At 40.0% G+C, this 21,849-nt stretch overlaps 1 protein-coding gene across 4 annotated transcripts in view; it reads right to left on the bottom strand.

The window, feature by feature from the left end:
• Positions 1 to 4,026: 4,026 nt before the first annotated feature.
• LOC126248927 (oocyte zinc finger protein XlCOF6.1-like) overlaps positions 4,027 to 21,849 on the bottom strand; it is an 85,093-nt gene continuing 67,270 nt past the window's right edge. For 3 of the 4 annotated variants that reach the window (XM_049950430.1, XM_049950432.1, XM_049950433.1), the window contains one exon: positions 4,027 to 8,399. In XM_049950430.1, the coding sequence (XP_049806387.1) occupies positions 7,442 to 8,399 (958 nt within the window). In that variant the 3' untranslated portion in view covers positions 4,027 to 7,441. The remainder of the gene's footprint in view (positions 8,400 to 21,849) is intronic. The other variant, XM_049950431.1, reaches the window with a different exon arrangement.

Genomic DNA, 21,849 nt, shown 5'->3' with positions numbered 1-21,849 from the left:
GCAGTATCATGTCTCCCATCTCATCTACATCCCCTTCTGTTTCTATAACAATGCCAGCAAGTTCATCTCCCATGTATAGACCTGTATGTACTCCCTCCACCTTTCAGCTTCTCCTTCTTTGCTTACAGCTGATCTTCCATTTGAACTCATTATGCATGTTATGCAAGGATTTCTACTTGGCCTTGTCTCTTTACCTATCTGATCCTCTGCTGTCTTCAATATTTCATCTCTCAAAACTATCCATTCATCTTCTACTGTGTTCCTTTCCCCTGTTCTTGTCAGTCATTGTCTAATGCTCATTTTGAAACTCTCAACAACCTCTAGTTCTACCGAGCGAGATGGTGCATTGACTAGCACACTGGACTCGCATTTGGGAGGACGACGGTTCAATCCCACGTCCGACCATCCTGATTTAGGTTTTCCATGATTTCCCTAAATCGCTCCAGGCAAATGCGGGGTTGGTCATTTGAAAGGGCACGGCCAACTTCCTTCCCTAATCCGATGAACTCACTGCCTGGTCTCCTCCCCCAAACAACCCAACCCCTCTGGTTCTTTCAAACTTATCCACAGTCCACCTCAATTTACTACCTTTTTGAAATTTCTTCAGCTTTAATCTACAGTTCATACCCAATAAATTGTGGTCAGAGTCCACATCTGCCCCTGGAAATGTCTCAAAATTTAAAATCTGTTTTCTAAATCTCTGTCTTACCATTATATAATCAATTTGAAACCTTCCAGTGTCTCCAGGTGTCTTCCATGTGGACAACCTTCTTTCATGATTCTTAAACCAGGCGTTAGTGATAATTAAATTGTGGTGTGTGCAGAATGTTACCAGGTGGTTTCCTCTTTCATTCCTTTCCCCCAGTCTACATCCACCTAAAATTTTTCCTTCTCTTCTTACTACCAAATTCCAGTCACCAATCACTATTAAATATTCATCTCACTCACCTATCTGAATAATTTCTTTTATCTCTTCACACATTTCTTCAGTCTCTATTACATGCAGAGCTAGTTTTCATATAAACTTGTACTACTGTGGTGGGTGCGGGCTTCATGTCCATCTTGGCTACAATAATGCCTTCACTATGCTGTTCATGGCAACTTACCTGCATTCTTATTCATTATTAAATCTACTCCTGCATTATGCTTATTTGATTTTTATTTAGAGCCTCATATTCACTTGTCCAGATGTCCTGTTTCACCTCCCACTGAATTTCATTAATTCCCACAATATCTAACTGTAACCTATTCATTTCCCTTTTAAAATTTTCTAATGTATCTGTCCAATTAAGGCATCTAACATTCCACACTCTGATCTGCAGAATACCAGTTTCATTTCTCGTGATGAGACATCATCCTGCGTAATTTCTGCCTGAAAATACGAATGACGGGACTGTTTTACCTCTGGAATATTTTACCCAAGAGGATACCTTCATCATTTGCCCAAACAGTAGAGCTGCATGCCCTTGGGTAAATTGTGGCTTTAGTTCCCCTTGCTTTCAGCTGTTAGCAACACTAGCACAGCAAGACCATTTTGGTTATGTTACAAGGTCAGATCAGTCAATCATACAGATGGTTGCCCCTGCAACTACTGAAAAGGCTGCTGCCCCTCTTCAGGATCCATACAATTGTCTGGTCTTTCAACAGATACCCCTCTGCGATGGTTGCACCTGTAGTACGGCGATCCGTACTGCTGAGGTACGCAAGCCTCCCCACCAATGGCTAGGTCCATGGTTCATCTTTCGAAACAAAAATTCTTGTATGAAATAGGACTTGCCCTGAAGCAATTTTTGGCTTACTTTCAAATTTAGCTTTTTTATCTTGGAAGCATTTAATATCACTAGGTAAGTGATTTCAGATTGTGACTGGATTGGATTCATGGGGTTAAAGGGACCAGACTACAAGGTCATCAGTCCCTCCATCCTACATGCTTCAAGCTTTTGATATCAGCATTATTCACACATTTCTCAGGTAAAGTCAGTTTTAATTAAGAGACATCAACGTCATGTGTCTAGTGTAATAATTATAGATGTCACTGTTTCTTCTGAACTGTAGTGAATTATTTATAACAAATTTTATGAGTGGAATATATATATAATTCCTTAAACAATTCTCTATAAGATGATTATGGGTGAGCAACACACACATTTGTGGCTTACTTTAGAAACATGTAGAGTTTTTCTTCAAGACGACTTACCCCAAAATATAGTTCTGGATGAGAACACTCAAAATAAGTCACTTAATAATACGCTTCTCTTCATGACTCAATGACAGTGGCAGCTGAACTGAGATGGTTGCAAAACTAAATTTATTTTTACAGTTTAAATTCTTGTAACCATGTGCACCCCAAAAAGTTCAAAGGTCCTGCTAGACTCAATAAAGCTTGCTTATTCTTTAAATTTATTGTTAGTGTCATATGCTTCATTGTGGGAAACTGAACAAATTAAATACATGGCTTTTTTTATCTGGGTCACCATTTGAAGGAATCCAGTCAAAAATTCTTTTAAGTACTTAATTAACAGTATCTTCTACCGTTATGACTATTGGGGATCAATTATAATACTTGTGGAACTAGTAAAGAGAACAAATTCTGCTCAACATGTATTAAATACATGAGAAGAAACAGTGGACTTAATATTGAAAATTGTAGAACTCAATGAATTTCCACAACTCAGAAAAATCACGTCTACAGCTGTTGAATTATATAGCACAGCTTTCTGCATTCCTTTTACTGAGTATAATGAGAGTAATTTGTTAATTATATTGTTCATACAGTTGAGTGTGGAGTAAAAAGTGATACAGTGAGTGCTTACGAGTACAGTTTCACAGAGTCACAACAATGAGGAAAACCAGAAAAATGCAGATGACAAACTGTACCAACTTATCAATTACACTGCAGATAACAGATAGCTACATGAATGACAGTGTGTGCTATTATGAGAACAAAAAAAAAACCCTCACTGACGTTGGTGAAACTTCATTGAAAGATGTATTAGTGAAAGAGAAAGAAAACTGCATTTAATTACCTGAAAGCAAACAGAGGTACAAAAAGTGAGCATTAACCTCAAGATGAATATCAGTAAGCAATTGTATAATTTATCTGCAGGTGAAAAGTAAAATCTTGCCCTCAAAGCCTATAATGTCACTTATAATTTCAGTCCATATTTAACTTAAAGCAATAAAACTGTCATGCACAATTTGGCAAATTCTGGCTCTGAAAGGCTTCAACATTTCCTATTATCTACAAAAATGGAAAACTATTTAAAAATAATAAAAATTTTCCTGTTACATAAAGGAAGCTAGCAGCAAGTAAGTGAATGAATCTTTATACACTTCCATGTATCTTCATTTCTTTTACAATATATTTTGAGAATATTTAATGTGTTCACTCAAATGCTAAAACAATTGTTTTTCAGATTTTCTAGCAAACAATGAAAGTCAGTCATCTGGAAAGTTCTTGCAGGAGACAGTTTGGCAAAATTTGCTCCGAATGTTTGTATCAATTCTCATATGAACAGGTCTACACATGTAATCTGAATACTAATGTAGAGTTTCAAAGCAGCTGATATCTGGTGCAGATTACAAAAATGTTCTTGTCATGATGAACTGTCCATGAGTAAGATTTAATTAATGGTGGTTTCCCAGCGTTTACCACATTACTTTCCTTCCCCAGGGCAAATTGTGCATGTTAACTTTTGAATAACTGAACATATTTTGTTGGCTGGTCACTGAGAACTACGGAGAATGTTCAACAGAATGTTGTCCTATCTCCAGATTTCCATAACTAGTCAATTGACAGTAGAGAGAGAGTGTGTGTGTGTGTGTGTGTGTGTGTGTGTGTGTGTGTGTGTGTGTGTTTGTTTAGAGAATGCTAAAGGTAGGAAGTTCATCAATACTTAAAGAAATGATAAAAAATCCCAAAAAATCAGCCTTATCACATTGTACACAAATAGGAGGTCACCAGATACATTGACACAATAGTACTTAAAAAGCGCAATATATACACATATATATATTTCTGCCACATAATGTATACAATAAACTTCCTGAAATACAAAATATATATTTTAATAAATAGTAACACTATGAAACAAAGTCAAAGTCAAATACAGAAAGTACCGTCACCAATTCATGAAACTCTACAGTGACATAATTCCTCAAATTATAAAAGTTTATAAAATATTGTTTGTAAAGCACATGTTAACTGCTCTGTGAAGTGACTAGTAGCATTCTGATGTTCTTTGTGACAAAAAGGAAGTTGTGTGTGTGTGTGTGTGTGTGTGTGTGTGTGTGTGTGTGTGTGTGTGTGTCCAAACTGAGAGGTTACCAAACTCGCACTGCAACACAACAGCATACAACATGTTGTTAATACTGACAATCTAGTAAAATGAAGTGCAGCCACTTGAAAGTGGGCAAAGTTACTGAATATCAATCACACCTTCAACAAAACATTTTCAAAAATGAATGCTGGCAGCTCATTTTAACAGTATTCATGATATACTCAATACATTGAACTTGCCACAATAGATATAGTAATTGTTGTCATGATCACATTAACACCTATTGTATGTGTTATCCTTACACCTACATTCTGTAGCCTAGGTCATCACAAATGTGGGATTACTATTTCTTTTAATCTAATGTGGAAAATGATACAGTAAAAGTGTTGCATCATCCAATATATTAGTTTTAGGAATGAAACATTGACATATGCTGAATTTCAGCAATCATGATTCTGTTTACTAAAAATAAAGTGACATTCTCTACACAGTGAGCTAGGTGAGATTCCAAGCTAAAAAGAAAAGCAACATTAAACAAAAAAGTATGACAAGTCCATAGGAAACAGATGGCATGAAACTCCACTACACTAATGGATATTTGAGCTGCTGGCAACAAACATTTTAATACCATTAAACAGGAAGCTGTCTGTTGGAGAACAGCAAAAGTAAGATGGTGGCAGGATCAATTTGGAGCTTTTGGTGAAGGAAACTTTGAAGTGAACTGGAAAGACACGGGTCTAATAACAATGCACAAGACACCAAAAGTACTACATCTCTGCTAACAAACAATAAAATTCATACATACAGACAATATTGCACAACATTTCCATTACAAAAACTAGTCAATAACATTTTTAAACTATCAAACAATAAAAATAACATTTAAATAATAATTAAATGCATAATACAATTTCTGCATCTTCAGTCTCTATATTGAAGCAGTGAAATACCCCTAACACTGAATATATTCTTCTGTTCTTAACCACACAGTCCTTTCTACGTTAAACGTACATATGCAAATTTACCACTCCTTAATGAGGTAGGCATGTATTTTCTGTAGAGATAACCAATCAGACTACAACATTACAATGGGCTAGAGGTCACCCATGCATAAATGAGATACATAATTGTTCACAATGCTGCAACACTGAATTTGGTCCCAATTTAACATTCACTTCACCCTGATATGTCACAGTGTGTCTTTTCTGCCATTACATGCAGAGAATGAGAAGGTAAACACACTCTGAAGAAGACATTTAGTTTAATACAAGTCCTTGCCAAATTAATATGGAAAGCATATAGTCAAGTACATTTACTTCACTAAATACATTAAGCATTCAAAATTTGAATAGAAGCTACAAACAATTAAAGATCATTACAAAAGGAAATGAAAAGTATATCTACAGACAAGTACAAAGAACTAAGAGAACAAACCTTCCAGGTAAAAGAAAATTAAGTTTTACATATGCTACATTTTGTCAGTTTAAAGAATAAGAAGTATAACAAATATATAATAACATTGTGCATGCCATATCATTGCAAATACAAACTGGGGTATTGGGAGTAAAACACACACACACACACACACACACACACACACAGACAGACAGACAGACAGACAGAGAGAGAGAGAGAGAGAGAGAGAGAGAGCAGGGGGGGGGGAAGGAGGGAGGGGGTTGAGAGATGGGGTATGGAGGGGAAAGAAACAACAGGAAGGTGGGAGAATAAGAGGAGGGAAGAGAGGAGATGGTTGGAGTACTTGGGATGAGGCTAGGCCCTGTGGTGGAAATAGGAGGGTATAAGGGGTGAGCACTACACTACACTACACACTTATCATTACAGTTGCCGATACAAGACAGTTACACAATGACACCTCACACTCACAGTGGTGTCCACTAGAAGGGCCTGAGCCACATGAGTAAAATAAATCAATCATTCACACAATATGCTTTAATGAAATCGTAATCTGAGATGTGTAACTGAAGGAAAAAAGTGTAAAGGATGATGGGAAATTTGACTGAGAGAAAGAGGGGGCTGTAATGGAGAGAGGGAAAATGGAAGGAAGGAAATGGGGAAGAAAGCTGGAGCGAGGAAGGTATGATTACAGGGAGGCGAGAGAGGTGTTTCGAAGAGAGAGGCTATGTGTAGGATAGCGGGAGTAGAGTATGCCAGAGAGAGAGAGAGAGAGAGAGAGAGAGAGAGAGAGAGAGATATGGAGGGAGTGGAGTAGGGGAGTCAGTACGGGACATAGGAAGGAAGATTAGTGTTTATTGTGCAGTCAACATAGAGGTCATTAAAGATGGAGCACAAACTCTGAATGTTTCGAAGATGGGGAAGGAAATTGGCTGCATCCTTTAAAAGGAACCATCTTAGCATTCACCTGGAGCGATTTAGGGAATACAGAAAACCTAAATTTGGATGGCCGGATGCATATTGAGCCATTGTCCTTCCCAATGAGAGTCCATGCCCCACCTTGCTTGGTAGGAAGGGAAGGAATGAGGGATGGACTATGGGGAGAGAGGGAGGTGGGAAGGAAATGTAAAGAGATGGAAGAGGGAGAAGGAGGGGGGAAGAGGAAAGAAGGAGGGAGGAAGGGGAGGCAAGGAGGAAGGGGAGGGGAGGAGGAAGGGGAGGGAAGGAGGAAGGGGAGGGAAGGAGGAAGGAAGGGAAGGGAAAAAGGGAGTGGGGGAGGTAGGGATTGAGTAAGCAATATGTGATGGAGAGGGGGAGAAAAATGTAATTAAGGTGAGAAGTATGAGGTATATGTGAGAAAGGAAAGCGTCCAGGATACAAGGTCAAGTGCTTATGACATGATAGAGGACAGTGGGAAAATGTTATAATAATCTTAAACTGATGCACGCTTCTCTAACCTGGTAACTGTTTTAAAATAACAAAATTTCATGACAAATTAAAACTGTATGCCAGACAAGTACTTGAAGCTAGGCTACAGGCATTGTGACAATTATCCAAACACATAAATCAATCTGTCTACCTAAAACCTCCAATCAACCAGAACCTTTGCTCTAATTTAAATGTTACTAAAAAGATGAAATTTATAATGAACAGCAATTTTTAATTCATTGTAAAAGAGAATCAGTGAATGTGCTCTCCCTGCAACAGTCCATACTTCATGATAGTTGAGAAGAATAGGGAAAACTAGCCTAAATGTCCTCCGTGTCAATACTTGCAACTTTCGGCAGAGGACAGCTGCTTGAGCCTCTGATTTCCATTCCCTGCATGTCGATGCAAAATGTACGGTTTTTCATTAGGGATACAGACAAATCTGTTCTTTGAACACTAGTATAATGCTTCTCATGGATCTTATGATGTCTGACTAAATGTTCTTTGCGAGTAAATCTCTTATGACACACAGTACAAATGTAAGGTCGCAAGATGGTCTCCTTCATACTACTAGCTGTCACTTGCCAGTGTTCATTTTCCTGATGTTTGATAAGGTGCTCATCTTCAGAAAAACACTGTCCACAGAAATTGCACTTGTAAGGCTGGTCTGTCCTACTGTCTTCTGATTCCTTCTTAATATTTTCAGTTGAAGACCCTGCAGTCACAAAAATTTTATTAGGATGCAGTTCTGAAAAATGAGTAATGTTTCGATGCCGTGCCAAATGTTCTTTTCTTGTAAATGGTTTCGAACAGATGTCACAATTATAAGGCCTCCCACCTGTGTGAGAAAGAGTGTGTCTTGACAAATGTTCCTTTCTGTTAAAGGCTCGGCCACATAAATGGCACGGAAATGGTTTTACATCTCCATGCAATGACAGATGTCGTTTTAGAGAACTTCGGCGAGGAAAAACTTTGCCACATATACTACAAGCAAATGTTCGGAACTCAACACCAGCTCCATTATTGTCAGTAGTGTCTCCAGATAATGCTTCTGCGAGTTTGTAACACTGGCCACACAATGAACAAGAAAATGCTGCCTTGCTGATTATGTATCGCCGATGTGTTACCATAGAATTTGAACCATGCTTTTCAAAAACATCCCACATCTGTGGCAGTTTCTCTTTCCTTTTCTGCTGAACTTCAATAATATCCTTATCAGTTTCAGCCTCATGCTCTGAGAATTCCAGGTTTATCTTTTCCTCATTACTGTTTGAACCCCTGAAACAACAATAATGCACATATTGACAACAATAAATAAAGAAAGAAAGAACTTTTGATAAGATTCATAAATCTAAAAATATGAAACTTCCTGGCAGATTAAAACTGTGTGCCCGACCGAGACTCGAACTCGGGACCTTTGCCTTTCGCGGGCAAGTGCTCTACCATCTGAGCTACCGAAGCATGACTCATGCCCGGTACTCACATATTTACTTTTGCCAGTATCTCGTCTCCTACCTTCCAAACTTTACAGCAGCTCTCCTGCGAACCTAGCAGAACCAGCACTCCTGAAAGAAAGGATATAGCGGAGACATGGCTTAGCCACAGCCTGGGGGATGTTTCCAGAATGAGATTTTTTCACTCTGCAGTGGAGTGTGCGCTGATATGAAACTTCCTGGCAGATTAAAACTGTGTGCCCGACTGAGACTCAAACTCGGGACCTTTGCCTTTCGCGGGCAAGTGCTCTACCATCTGAGCTACCGAAGCACGACTCACACCCGGTACTCACAGATTTACTTCTGCCAGTATCTCGTCTCCTACCTTCCAAACTTTACAGAAGCTCTCCTGCGATATCTAAAAATATGGTTGATATCTCTCACTCAATTGACAAAAGCATTAGCAACTAATAACAGACATTAATCTTTAAATTACACACTTATGTAATATGTAACAAACATGCATTATCAAGCATTTGAGAATTCCAATCAGACTGACCAAACCAAAGTACATTAACTACTCCCAAATGTGTAATGTGTTATTATGGCACCAAATCAGTCACAATGTAAGTGTAAATTCAACTGTGAAGAAAACCTAACTCGAGATCCAAACCATTAACAAAGTGGATAACGTTTAAATTATGTGCTTGACTGATAGCATCTCCAAGTTTGCCCCGGTAGATGGATATTGTCAAAGCAGAATCTTTTTAGTAAAGCATGAGCTGCATCAGCTACAGCTATGAAGTTCTACAGCCACCTTCATCAGCACCAAAGTAGGGTAGCTTGACCTCTTGTTGCAGTCTGCTTGTAGTTTCTCAACTTCTGACTGCCTTGGTTATTATATTCTCCTTTCCACACTTTTATGTGGCTTTCGAGACTATGCTTGTGTTGTACAGGCACAGGGTGAATTGACCACTGCCCAGAAACATTGGGAAGCTGCATTTGCACTGGCTGATAGGCTTCAGGCTACTATCCTAAGGTGCAGCGATGCTGGAGCACATGTAGAGAATGCTGTGATGACTCTGGTGCCCCTGTAATCCCCATGTCACCATTTTCCAGTGTGTAATATCTGACCAGTTTGTCCTCACTTGAGAGTGAGTCGTGGACAGGTGGGATTGCGTATCCCTGGGCAGAAAGTGAATGTGGGAACTGGATTCACAAGCTATGACCTTGTGCCATAGCAACAGTTATGAGGTGCTGCCCAGTGCTGATAACACATCTGAGCCAGTACAGGACACCTCGTTTGTTGGGCCAGTAGCCAATTTTCCAGCCAAGTTTACACAAGCACGGAGCACACGTACATTGGTCGTTGGGTATTCCAATATTAGGTGGGTAATAGAGTGCCTCTGGCGAACAGCAGCTACATTGGGAAAGAAGAACAGGTTGCACTCAGTCTGCCTGGAAGTCTTGTCCAATATGTGGAGGTGGCTCTGGTCGTCTGAACCTACTGGGTGCAACCAGCTGCAAACTGTACCTCCTGTCAGCATGAATGACACTTGCAACCTGGGCTCCGAGTCTGTCTGTCCTTTCTTTTGGATTGCTGGTTGAATTGGTAAACACAATTTAGCCACACACATGGAAATACTGTTTGCAGGATCACATCCATTACTGATTGCAATCCTCTGGTTTCGAGCTGAGAGAATGGCCTAAACTATAGGCTCAAGCAACTGTATGACTATCTTGGATGCAAGTTTCTCATTTTCCACTATCAGACGGAGAACTGTACCCCTCAAATAGGTTAGGTGTGCTCTACATAAAGGATGCAGCTGCTCGAATGTGACTTGCCAACTGGGTATTTTTAGGCTAATTCCTCCACAGGGTCAATGATGAATTACCTGCCATAATCAGAGAAGAATCACTCACATTACACTTGGATGAATACTTTTGTCCTTGCTCATCAGAAAGAGAATATGATAATATGGTATTAGTAACCTGCAGGATCATCCATAGAAAGGTCCCAGAATTTGTCTTGCTTATGAGTTAATAATGCCCACACAGTATTACAAACAGAAAGCGGGCTGAAACCAGAATCGTACAGCAGTGAAATATTAAATTCAGACTGCATATGTATCACAGGGGAAGGCTAGATAACTACGGTGGTGGCATATTTATTGACACAAGGAGTTCAATAATATCTACTGAGGATATTACAAATTTTGGTTGTAAAATAATCTGGGAGGAGTTAAGCATACAAGGCACTGTGGCGGAGAGCATTTAAGAAAAAAAATTAATAAATATTGTAATTTCACTCATCAGATTATAGCATTAGAGGGGAGATTTCAACTTACCAGCTATAGAATAGGAGAGTCATGTGATTAAATCTAGTACCAGGTACAGGAATTTGAGAGGGATTTAATTACAACTTCTTTGTGAAAAATGCATTGAGAAGTTAGTAACAGAACCAATTCGTGTGGATAATGTCTTACACCCCCAAATATACAAAGGAATAATCCCAGTGGGATGGAAATCAGTACATGTGATGTACATGTACAGACAAAAAAATGTTCAAAATTTCAGAAAAAATGGACAATTTATTTAAGAGAAAGAGCTTTGCAAACTGACCAATTCACTAACATGTTGGTTCTCAAATGGGGAGAAATCTGGTGACCTTTCTGGCCAAGCATGGAGACAAGCAGTAGAAATTCTCACTGTGTGCAGGCAGGAATTATCTTGCTGAATTGCAAGCCCAGGATGGCTTGCCATGAAATGGAACAAAACGGGATGTAGAATATTGTTGATGTACAACTGTGTTGTAAGGATGTAGCAGATGACAACCAAAGAGGTTCTGCTATGAAAAGAAGTGGCACCCCAGATCATCACCCATGGTTGTCAGGCGGCATGATGGGCGCCAGTCAGGTTGGCATTCCACCGCTGTCCAGGGACGTTTTCGACTTGCAATCTCATTGACTGGAGTAGAACTGTATTCAGTTGTGAGCCCCTCTTCAAACTGAGTCCGGATGACCAGTGAAGACACGTCTGGAGATGGCCCTCAATTCCCAGACAGTATTCAGTACAACACCATACTGCCACTTAGTGAATGAATTATGAGCTTACCAAGTAACGGATCAGATCTGTAACTGGATCAGAAGACTCAGAAAAGGCAAAGCAACATAGTGTTCTCAATGGGATTAAATGATGCACAGTTAATTTTGCGAGTACCCCAAGCAAGTGTTACAAGGTCAGTAACATTTATAATATATGTGAACAATCAAGTGGATAATGTCAGAAGTTCAGTGAGGATGTTCACAAATCATGCTGTTGTCTACAGTCAGACTGCTATGCCAAAAGCCTGTAGCGAAACACAGGAAGATCTGAAGACTGTCACTCCAAGTACTGGCAGTTGACCCTTAAGGTAGATAAATGCAACATATCATGCATAAATAGTAGTAGGTGAAGAAATACAATACTTCTCAATTACACTATTGGTGACACACCACTGGAAATGGTACCAGCCATAAAACATAGGTTTTGAGTACTGTTCATCAGTCTGGGACCCATGCCAGGTGGATTAATAGAAGAGAGAGAGAAAAAATTCAACAAAGAGCAACACGTTACATCACAGGATCATTTGATAAGTGCAAGAATGTTATGGAGATGGTCAAAAAAACTTCAGCAGAAGACACTACAGAAGAGGAATAGCATATTCTGAAGAGGTCTATTGTTGTGATTCATAGGAGGCAGACAAATATGGAAAAACCAAAAACACATCACCATGCCCAATATGGAGTAGGAAACCTGTTGGCATTCCAGTCGCCTCGGAGTGGGTAAACAAAGGTCCTCTATAGTTTTCAATGAATCTTATATCACATTTCCTGCAATATATTGCCAGGTTCAGGCAATGATGATGGAGGTAGATATAAATTGCACACCCTTCTCTCCAAAACAGACCACAAAGACTCAATATTATCAAGATCTAGTGGCTGTGGTGGCCAGGAGAGATACAATTCATTCTCATGCTCACAAGGCCAGTCCTGGACGATGCAGGCTGTGTAAGCAGGGCCCTGTCATCTTGGAACACAGCATCACCACTGGGAACAAACACTGTACCATGGGATCATCCTCATCAGATAAAATGGGCATAAAATCCTTGGCATTAATGTAAACTTCGAGAGTAACCATGGGTGCCATGATATGGCTGTCCAAATCATCACTGAACCCCTGTCACGTTTCACTCTTCAGACATAAACTTGGCCAGAAGTTGGAAATAGCGTGAAACAAGACTCATCCGGCCAAATGACATCCACCCATTGCTCCACTGTTTGGGTTTTATGGCTTCAGCAACACGTTTTCCTCTTACGAACATTTGCATCGCTGATGAGTGGTTTTGGAATTACAGCTCATCCTGCATTTCCCTATTTATGGAGCTTCCTTTGTGTTGTTTTGGTGGTGATAGGGTTCACAGGTGTGATATTAGTTCTGCAGTGACTTTTACAGCTTTTTGTCACAGTCCTCTTCAATTACTATCTGTCATGATCACTCGAAACACTTTTATCCGCATTGTGAATTAGTGCATGACATTTTTCTTCTTTCCTTGCGCGCAGTATAAATCTTCTATATAATGCCTCAAGAAACACCAAACACTTTGGCTACCTTGGTTACAAAAACCCCACCATACCAACACCAAAAATTTACCCACATAAGAATTCACTCAGCTCAAATATAATGCACTCACTCACAACTACAGAGAACACAGTTCCCATACTCCATGACACTTGCAATGTATTGAACACATTGCATAGGTGCCTTTAGTGGTCAAATACAACAGTACAATCTGGAGGCTTGGCTAGCATCTGTATTTATGTTAAAAAATGCATTTCTCATGGTGTTTCCAATTTTTGTCCAGCCCCTGCACATTCCAAGAACAGCTGAGTTACAGTTTACTTTCTAGCACATACCTCTTGCAAAATGAGTAACACACTAACAACAATTCTGTTATGAGTGTTTGCATGCTTATGTTTCCAATAAAAGTGTGACGATAAGAAGCTTCTCCGTTCTTCGCTGTCACAATCATCATTGTCTTTCTCATTTTCACAGAACATTGTACCTTCTCTTGCATTTACTATCTTGTAATTTCATTTCATGCTCAAAACAGTACATCTGTCTGCTTGCTGAAGAACAAATTTTGTCGTAATTATAGTAATGAGTGCATTCTTTCTATCAAAGTAATCAAAATAAAAATGAACTCTGAATGCTGTATAGAAATGACCAAATATTATGCTGTTACATTAAAAATCTTACAGTCTTGATCAGTATTTCTGTTTCCTGTGGTCATGTGTTTTTTGAGATTTTTGTTGCATTTTCATTTATTCTCAACACTAGTTATTTCATTCAGCCCCCAGTTTCTATTCACACACAAAGGCATGTTAGTAAGTAATGCCTCTGAATTTTTTATAGAAAACTCTTAATAGCTTTTTAAATAAAACAAATGTTATTAACATTCTACATCTTCATTCTTCATGTCTACATATTATTTCTCAACATAGTTATCCTGGTGATGAACATATTTCTCCCCACAAGAGATAAGTTTGACTTTGTTGATGGGCCATACCCTTACCTCTTCTTGCACTGCTTCATCACTATCAAAGTGAAATTCTCCAAGACGTTCTATAAGTTCTGGAAACAGATGAAAATCGTGTCTGGCCAAGTCAGGACTGTGTGGAGGATGATCGATGACAATGTTGTACATGTTGCAGTACTCATGTGTGGTCTGGCATAGTCATGATGAAGGAGAAGATGCTCCATGCACATACAAACTCTTCAAATTTGAAACTTCATTACAGCACACTGTTCCTCATGTGCTGACATAGTACACATCACACACCGTCATGTTACACGCTACTGTTCAGAGCCCTCTAGCAGCAGAGTGCTGCAAAGATGTAGACATGAAGAATAAAGGTATATGAGGGGTGTTCAATAAGTAATGCAACATATTTTTTCTGAAAGTAGGTTGTTTTCACTCAGGATTCTTATACCTATATTATTTCCCACTCTTTTCACTACAAAACCCTATTTTTCAATACAACCTTTGTTTAATGTGATGGCCTTATGCCAACTTACTGGAAGGGCCTGTATGCCTGCATGGTAACACCCTAATGGTTGATGTCAGAGCTAACATCTTGCTGCATCCATAACCTCCCCATCATCTATGTGCTGCTTCCCACAGAGTGTACCCTTCATTGGGTCAAACAGAAGAAAGTCGGAGGGTGTGAGATCTGGGCTGTAGGCACACACCTTTGAGTACCCCAACTGGTGGATACCTACAGAAACATCCAGTTGAGCAGCAAGGTGTTTGATTGTGATCCACAATCAATCACTTCGAATGAGTGTGTCCACATGTTCCAACAATGCGGTACTCGCAGTTGTGTGTGACAGGCCGGCAGACGGGAGATTGGACAGGTTTGTATGGCCTTGTTGTGATGACGACAGATGCCTCACTCAACAACTCACCATGCCACCACTGCCAGGTCTCTGCAGACATTCTGGAAGTGCCTATGAATATATGTGATGCTCTGGTTTCCTGCCAAAAGAAACTCAAAGACAGCTCTCTGCTTGGAACACACCTTCATTAAAGACACCATTTTGAAACTATGTATAGCACTTCCACCTATCTGAACTTCATGAAACTATAGGGGCTGAACTGGGAATATTCCACAATGTCCTACAACAAATTCCACATTTTTTTCAAATGAAACTGACTGAGACAAAAATGTGTTGCATTAATTGTGGAACACCCATTATACAATGTTAATACCGTTTGTATTATTTAAAAGGCTTTAAGAGTTCTCACTTAAAAAATTTGGAGGCATTATTTTCAGCACATCCTCACACCGTCCAATGTTTAAACAATCAAAATTTCATTAATACTATTAACAACAGGATTACATTAGTTTTATACACCAGCCTATCACTTTAATGTGACCACCTGTCAACAGCCTGAATACGGTCCCTGCGGATAGATGCATAGTTGTGTAGCTTCACTGTACCTCTCATAATGACGAAGTCACCCAGGGAATGCCACAAAAATATTCCCCAGACCATAACACCCCCTCCTCAGGCATGGACCCTTCCGAACATTGTTCCAGGATGTTTGCTTACAGACCTTTCATGCCGCTCACACCAAAGGCCAACTGTGTAATGGAGAATAAAATGTGATTCATCTGTAAAGGCCACCGGTCGCCACTCAGTGGATGTACAGTTGTTGTACTGGTGTGCAAATTCCAATCTTCATCACCGATGAAAGGCAGTCAGCATGGGTGCATGAAACACATGCCTGCTGTGGAGACCCAGACACAGCAACATTCACTTAACAGTTGTTGTGGAGACAATGTTGGTAGGCCCTTGGTTAATCTGGGTGGTCAGTTGCTTAACGGCCGCATGTCCATTAACACATAGATATCTCCGCAGCTGTCGCTCACCCATCTCCTGTGGTGCACCTCAGTTGCCTCAAGGCCAGTTCTGTATAGCACCATTTTGTCATGCATGGTATATTTTCACCATGGTGGCACACAAACAGTTTACAAACTTAGTCATTTCAGAAATGTTTGCCCCCTTGGCCCAAAAGCCAATGATCATGTCCTTTTGGATGTCAGATAAATCACTCCATTTTCACATTACAACAACAACTGCACTGTTTTCCATGTTCCCCTGACATTCTTCATATACCTTCCACTGCTAGTGCTGCCACCTGTGAGTAGTTACTGAACGTTGATGTTGAACATAGGCAGTGATCGTATGAATGTGACTGGACCAAGTACTAAAAGTCTGTAAAATCATGTTGTACTCAAGAATATTAATATTATGTGTACATTTTGGTACCACATAATTGATAATAGATAGTTTAAAAGGTCATTCCAGTGGCAGCAATTAAATTTACTATCCAGCCTCATTAGATATGGAATAACTCCATCTAGCACTGGGAGTCTAACCAACTCAAAATGATGTGCCTGTCGACATGGGTGTAGATGGCAGACGGGATATTTATTTATTTTACTTGTTTTAGGGAAGTTCTTGTAGAATGTAAATACTTTAGTATTAAGACAGACCACTCACTGAAAAGCAGAAGCAATGAGCCATCGATAGGTACATACAAAAGTACGAAAACTTGCTAGCTATTATAGTTATCCTTCAAAAACACACACACACACACACACACACACACACACACACACACACACACACACACACACACGGTGCCATCTAGACTGACAGTGCCAACACTACTTGCAGCATGTGGGCTGGTTGTTGTGGGGGTAATGTCGGGTGGGGTGGGTACAGGGAGAGAGGCGTGAGTGGTAACAGGAGGGACTGAGGGTGGGGATAGCAGGCACAGTTGTAGCAGCCAGTGGGAAGCAGCACACACTGAAGGCTATGTGGGGACATGAACTGGGAGGAGTTGACAGGATGGAGGATGAGGAAATTGTTGGGTGGAGGATGCAGAAACAGTGTGTTACCTGAGATTGAGGCCAGGGTTATTACATAGATGGGGGACATATTGTATGGATAACTCCCATCTGTGTAGTTCAGAGAAGCTGGTGGTGCAAGGATGGATCCAGATGGCTTGGGTTGTGAAGCAGCCATTGAATTTGAGCATGTTATTTTCAGCTGCATATTGTGCCACCAGGTAGTCAACTTTGTTCATGACAATAGTTTGGCAGTGTCCATTCATCCTGGTGGACAGCTGGTTGGTAGTCACACCAACATAAAAGGCTGTGCAGTGTTTCCAGCAGAGTTGGTATATGACATGGCTGTTTGTGAAAGCACGTAGTCCAGCCTATGATGGGGTAGCATAAGCCTGTGACGGGACTGGAGTAGGAGGTGCTGAGTTGATGGATTGGACAGGTCTTGCACCTTGGTCAGCCACAAGGATATGATTCCTGTGGCTAGGGGTTGGGAGGGGGAGTGGCATAGGGATGGACTGGGATATTGTGTAGGTTGGGTGGGAAACAGAACAGTGTTTTAGGAGGGGTGGGAAGGAACTTGGGTACAATGTCCCTCATTTCAGGGCAGGATGAGAGCTAATCAATGTCCTGGCAAAGGATATGGTTCACTTGTTCCAGTCCAGGGTGATAGTGGGTGATGAGGGGGCCGTCCTTTGTGTCTGATTCTCGGGAGCGGTGGGAGAATTGGGTGTGTGTGAGGGGATATGGCATAGGAAAGCTATTTGTGGACTAGGTTTGGGGTGGGGGTGGGTGGGGTGGGGGGTGGTAATTGCCTGCCTGTGAAGGCCTTTGTGAGGCTTTCAGCATCTGGGCAAGAGAGTTCTGGTCACTGCAGGTGGTTAGGCTGAATAGGAGCATTTTTTTTATTATTATTATTTTTTCGGGTGGAAGGGATGGCAGCTGTTGAAATGCAGGTACTGTTAGTGGTTAGTGGGTTTAATGTGGACAAAAGTGTGGACATCGGTGAGATGGAGGTCAACGTCCAAAAAGGTGGCATGATGGGTAGAGGAGAACCAGGTGAAGCGGATGTGAAGGAATGTGGAAAGGCTGTCTTCGCCCCAAGTCCAGATCATGAAGATATCATCAATGGTACTGAGCTGGCCTATGGATTGGGAGCTTTGGGAGGCTAGGAAGGTTTCCTCTAGATGGCCCACAAACGAGCTGGCATAGGAGGGTGATATGTGGGTCCCCATGGCTGTGTCGCGGACTAGTTTGTAAACATTCCCTTCACAGAAAAAGTAGTACTGGGTCAGGATATAGTAGGAAAGATGTTTAAGAATTGATGTGGTGGGACTGAAGTCTGATGGATGTTTGGACAGGTAATATTTGATAGCAGAAAGGTCATGTTAATGAGGGGATGTTGGTGTATGGGGAGGTGGCATCAACAGTTATGAGTAGGGTTCTGGGAGATAAAGGTGTAGTGGTCATCCTGGCCTCAATCTCAGGTAATTCACTGCACTGTCCCCACACCCTTCCCCCAACAGCTGCCCCTTCCTTCATCCGGTCACCCCCTCCCAATTCATGTCCCTACATAGTCTTGAGTGTGTCCCACTTCCCAAGGACCTGACTCTACCACCACCACAACCAGCCCACTGCCACAAATAGCATTGGCACTGTCAATCTAGCCAACACCATGTAGGAATATGAACGTGTGTCAGCGGGTGTGTGCAAGCAGGTGTTTCTTCTCTTATGTGTGCCTATTGATGACTCATTGCTTCTGTTATTTAGTAAGTGGTCTCCTTTAATTCTGAAGTATTTACAATTGACAAGAACTTTCCTACAAGATTTATATGCCTTGTGGCTCACTTCCTTCCACACATCATGTTGTACCTCCTTTGTTACACAGGGTGTATATGTGGACAAGGAAAAAAAATTCCCGGATTTTTCCGGGTTAAAAATACACTTTTTCCTTGTTAAGTGACTCGGAACCATAAAACTTATCAATCTTTTGAATGGTTAAGGTTTTATACACTGGCGTGGAACTTCCAGGCACTTTAGAAAACAAACCATTCTCCCTGCTCCCCCCCCCCCCCCCCCCACACACACACACACAAAAAGAAAGAAGTGCATTTTAGAAAGATCTTTGACGTGCAGCAGCACGTACGCTGCATATTTTTGTATTATGAAAGTATATATTTGAATTCCACCAAACATAGCACGTTGGTTTCCGAAGCATTGAAATCGAGATTGTGATGCGCTTTAGTAAGCCAATCATAGTTGATGTCGTGTGATCTCGCCAACTGATGATAACAGATATTCAAGGCATAGGACACGTGACATAGTCAGCCAATAGCAACCAACATCACTGTTCAGTAGCGCGAACACATAAATAGGAAAAGTTAATGGTTTAAATTAATATACATGGTGTAGTTACAAGATAAGCTACGATTTCACATATAATATTGGTCTTTTTTGCAAGTGTTGGACTTTAATATACATCACACAAATGTGCCAGTAAAATCTTAAATATTACACAAACTTCTGGGCTCGAAATTGTTGCCCTTTCAGATTGTTAGGCTTTAAATGAGAATCAAACGCTCTGTGATTTCGCACACATAATGTAATTCATCCTGCATAAAATGAAATTTACTTTGAAAATAATGCCTTTCAACCACCATTCACAATATTTTCCTGCAACCTGTTAGAATTAATTGCAGCAGTTGTCAGAGTGCCAGAAAACTGTGTTACTATGCATGCGCAGCTACGATGATGTAGGAAGCCCACATATTCACATCTACCGCAGTCTACCATAACAGACGCAACACTCACTACTGAAAAAGTTGTTACTGTTTGACAGCTGGAGCGACACTAGCACTCCAAGGGGTGAGAAAGGAGAACTTCAGATGCATCATAAACATAATATTTGTTTTGCATCCCTTTCCTATGTGACTTACAAAATATTTGAATTATTTTTTGCTATCCACAAGTTTGTGTAATATCAGAAGACAGAGATGTTTCTAAAAATGATTCTAAAGTAAGCAGAAGTAGGGATAAAAATCATGAATCCAGTGGCAAGTTACAACACATTCGTGAAGAAACACTTGTTACGTTGGATAGAACTGTAGCTTACCGCGTTGATATCAACGGAATATAAACACATAGATTCCACATAAGAAGCACAGACATCTCTACATGCAAAAGGGATTGACACCCCACTTGTCTTTCTGTAGGCCTACTGTGTTTTAGTCATTGTCACCTGTTGCCACAAGCACTACCTCCATCCGTTATATTATTCGAAGTGGGACAAGCAACAAAGTCCTCAAAGCCAATAAAACTGTTAAAAGTGCTGTCATATGTTAAATTTGCCATTAGAGATGTTTCATCCAATGAGATATACACTAGTTTATCATTATTGGAGAACTGCTGTACCTTCCGCATTAAAAGGTGGAACATATTGCCACTTAACCCACATTTTATTTGTATGTCTTCCACATACCTATGTAATGATTTACTGATTCATCCTATAATCTTTCCAGATTGTGGGAGATTATATATAATACAGTAATTATTTCAGCAGATACATTAATTTTAGCTTTATCCACAAAGGTTCTTGCAGTAGCTGCACTGTCTTGTTTCAAGTCTTTTGCATCTTAAATGATCTAGAAATTCTGCTACTGAATAGAGGCAATGATCCAATAAGAATGCCCTTAGGGTTTTACAAAAGAGTATGTATGATGATATGTCTTTTACTTTATTTGGAAGACTATTGTAAATTTGTGTAGTGCTGTTTACTGTGGAGGTTTTATAGGCTGATGTCCTTATTGACTTGACATGAAACTTTTCCGTTTGTCTTGCATCATGTTCATGGATATTAAAATTTTCATTTACATCTTTTAAATTGTTTCTAATATATTTGCAGATTTCTAGTATACACATACAGGGAAGAGGGAGAATTGGTGACTTTTCGAAGAGGGGTTACCAAAAAATTTGTTTGTCGAGCAGGTTGGATTGCTCTTACAGTTCTTTTTTGAGTTAAGATGACTCAACTAGATGGCGTATTTCCCCAGAATATAATTCTGTACTGGAGGATGCTGTGGAATTGTGCAAAGTAGGCAGTTTGGACAGTGCTATAACTTGCTTTGACAGAGAGTATGTGCAGACTTTAACATATTTTATTTAGTGTTCCATTAATTTTGTTTATATGTGTGTGCCATTTGAAGTTATTTTGAAGCCATAAGCCTAAAAACTTTGTTTCCGGAGAAGATGAAACTTTCTTGGAGTTTATTGTCACACTGGTGCAGCATGAATCACCTTTTAAACAGAAATTTAGGAATGTTGCTTTTTGGTATTTATCATAAATTTATTCAGCTCAAACCTTCTATTTAGCTGTTCTGTAGTATTATTAACAGCTGTTTGAAGCTGATTTGGGGTATTTCCTGTAATTAGGATGATTGTGTCATCTGCTAAAAAAAGTGTTTGTTTGTGGCTCAATGTTCAGGTCTAGATCATTCATATATATAGGAGAAAGAGGATTGGTCCAAAAATGGATCTCTGAGGGACTCCTTTATTTAGAACTTCTGCATCTGAGAAGCATGTCCTGGTGTTTTCCTTTAGTTCATGTTTTATTTGTAGTTTCAGTATCCAGTTCATCAAGTACGAAGTGAACCATTTTATTGCAGTGCCTCTAATGTCATATACTTGGAGCTTTCCCAATAGTTTATTGTGGTCCAGTATGTCAAAGGCTTTACTTAAGTCTAAAAATATGCCGGTGGCTCTTTGTTTTTTGTCTATTGCTTACAGAGCATTTTCTATAAAATCATAGATTACACTGGTTGTTATTTTTCCTGAATCCATGAT

This window comes from Schistocerca nitens, chromosome 3 (assembly GCF_023898315.1).
Source record: "Schistocerca nitens isolate TAMUIC-IGC-003100 chromosome 3, iqSchNite1.1, whole genome shotgun sequence".
Taxonomy (NCBI): Eukaryota; Metazoa; Arthropoda; class Insecta; order Orthoptera; family Acrididae; genus Schistocerca; species Schistocerca nitens.
Note: the sequence above shows the minus strand (reverse complement) of the source record. Positions and strands in the feature narration are given on the sequence as shown.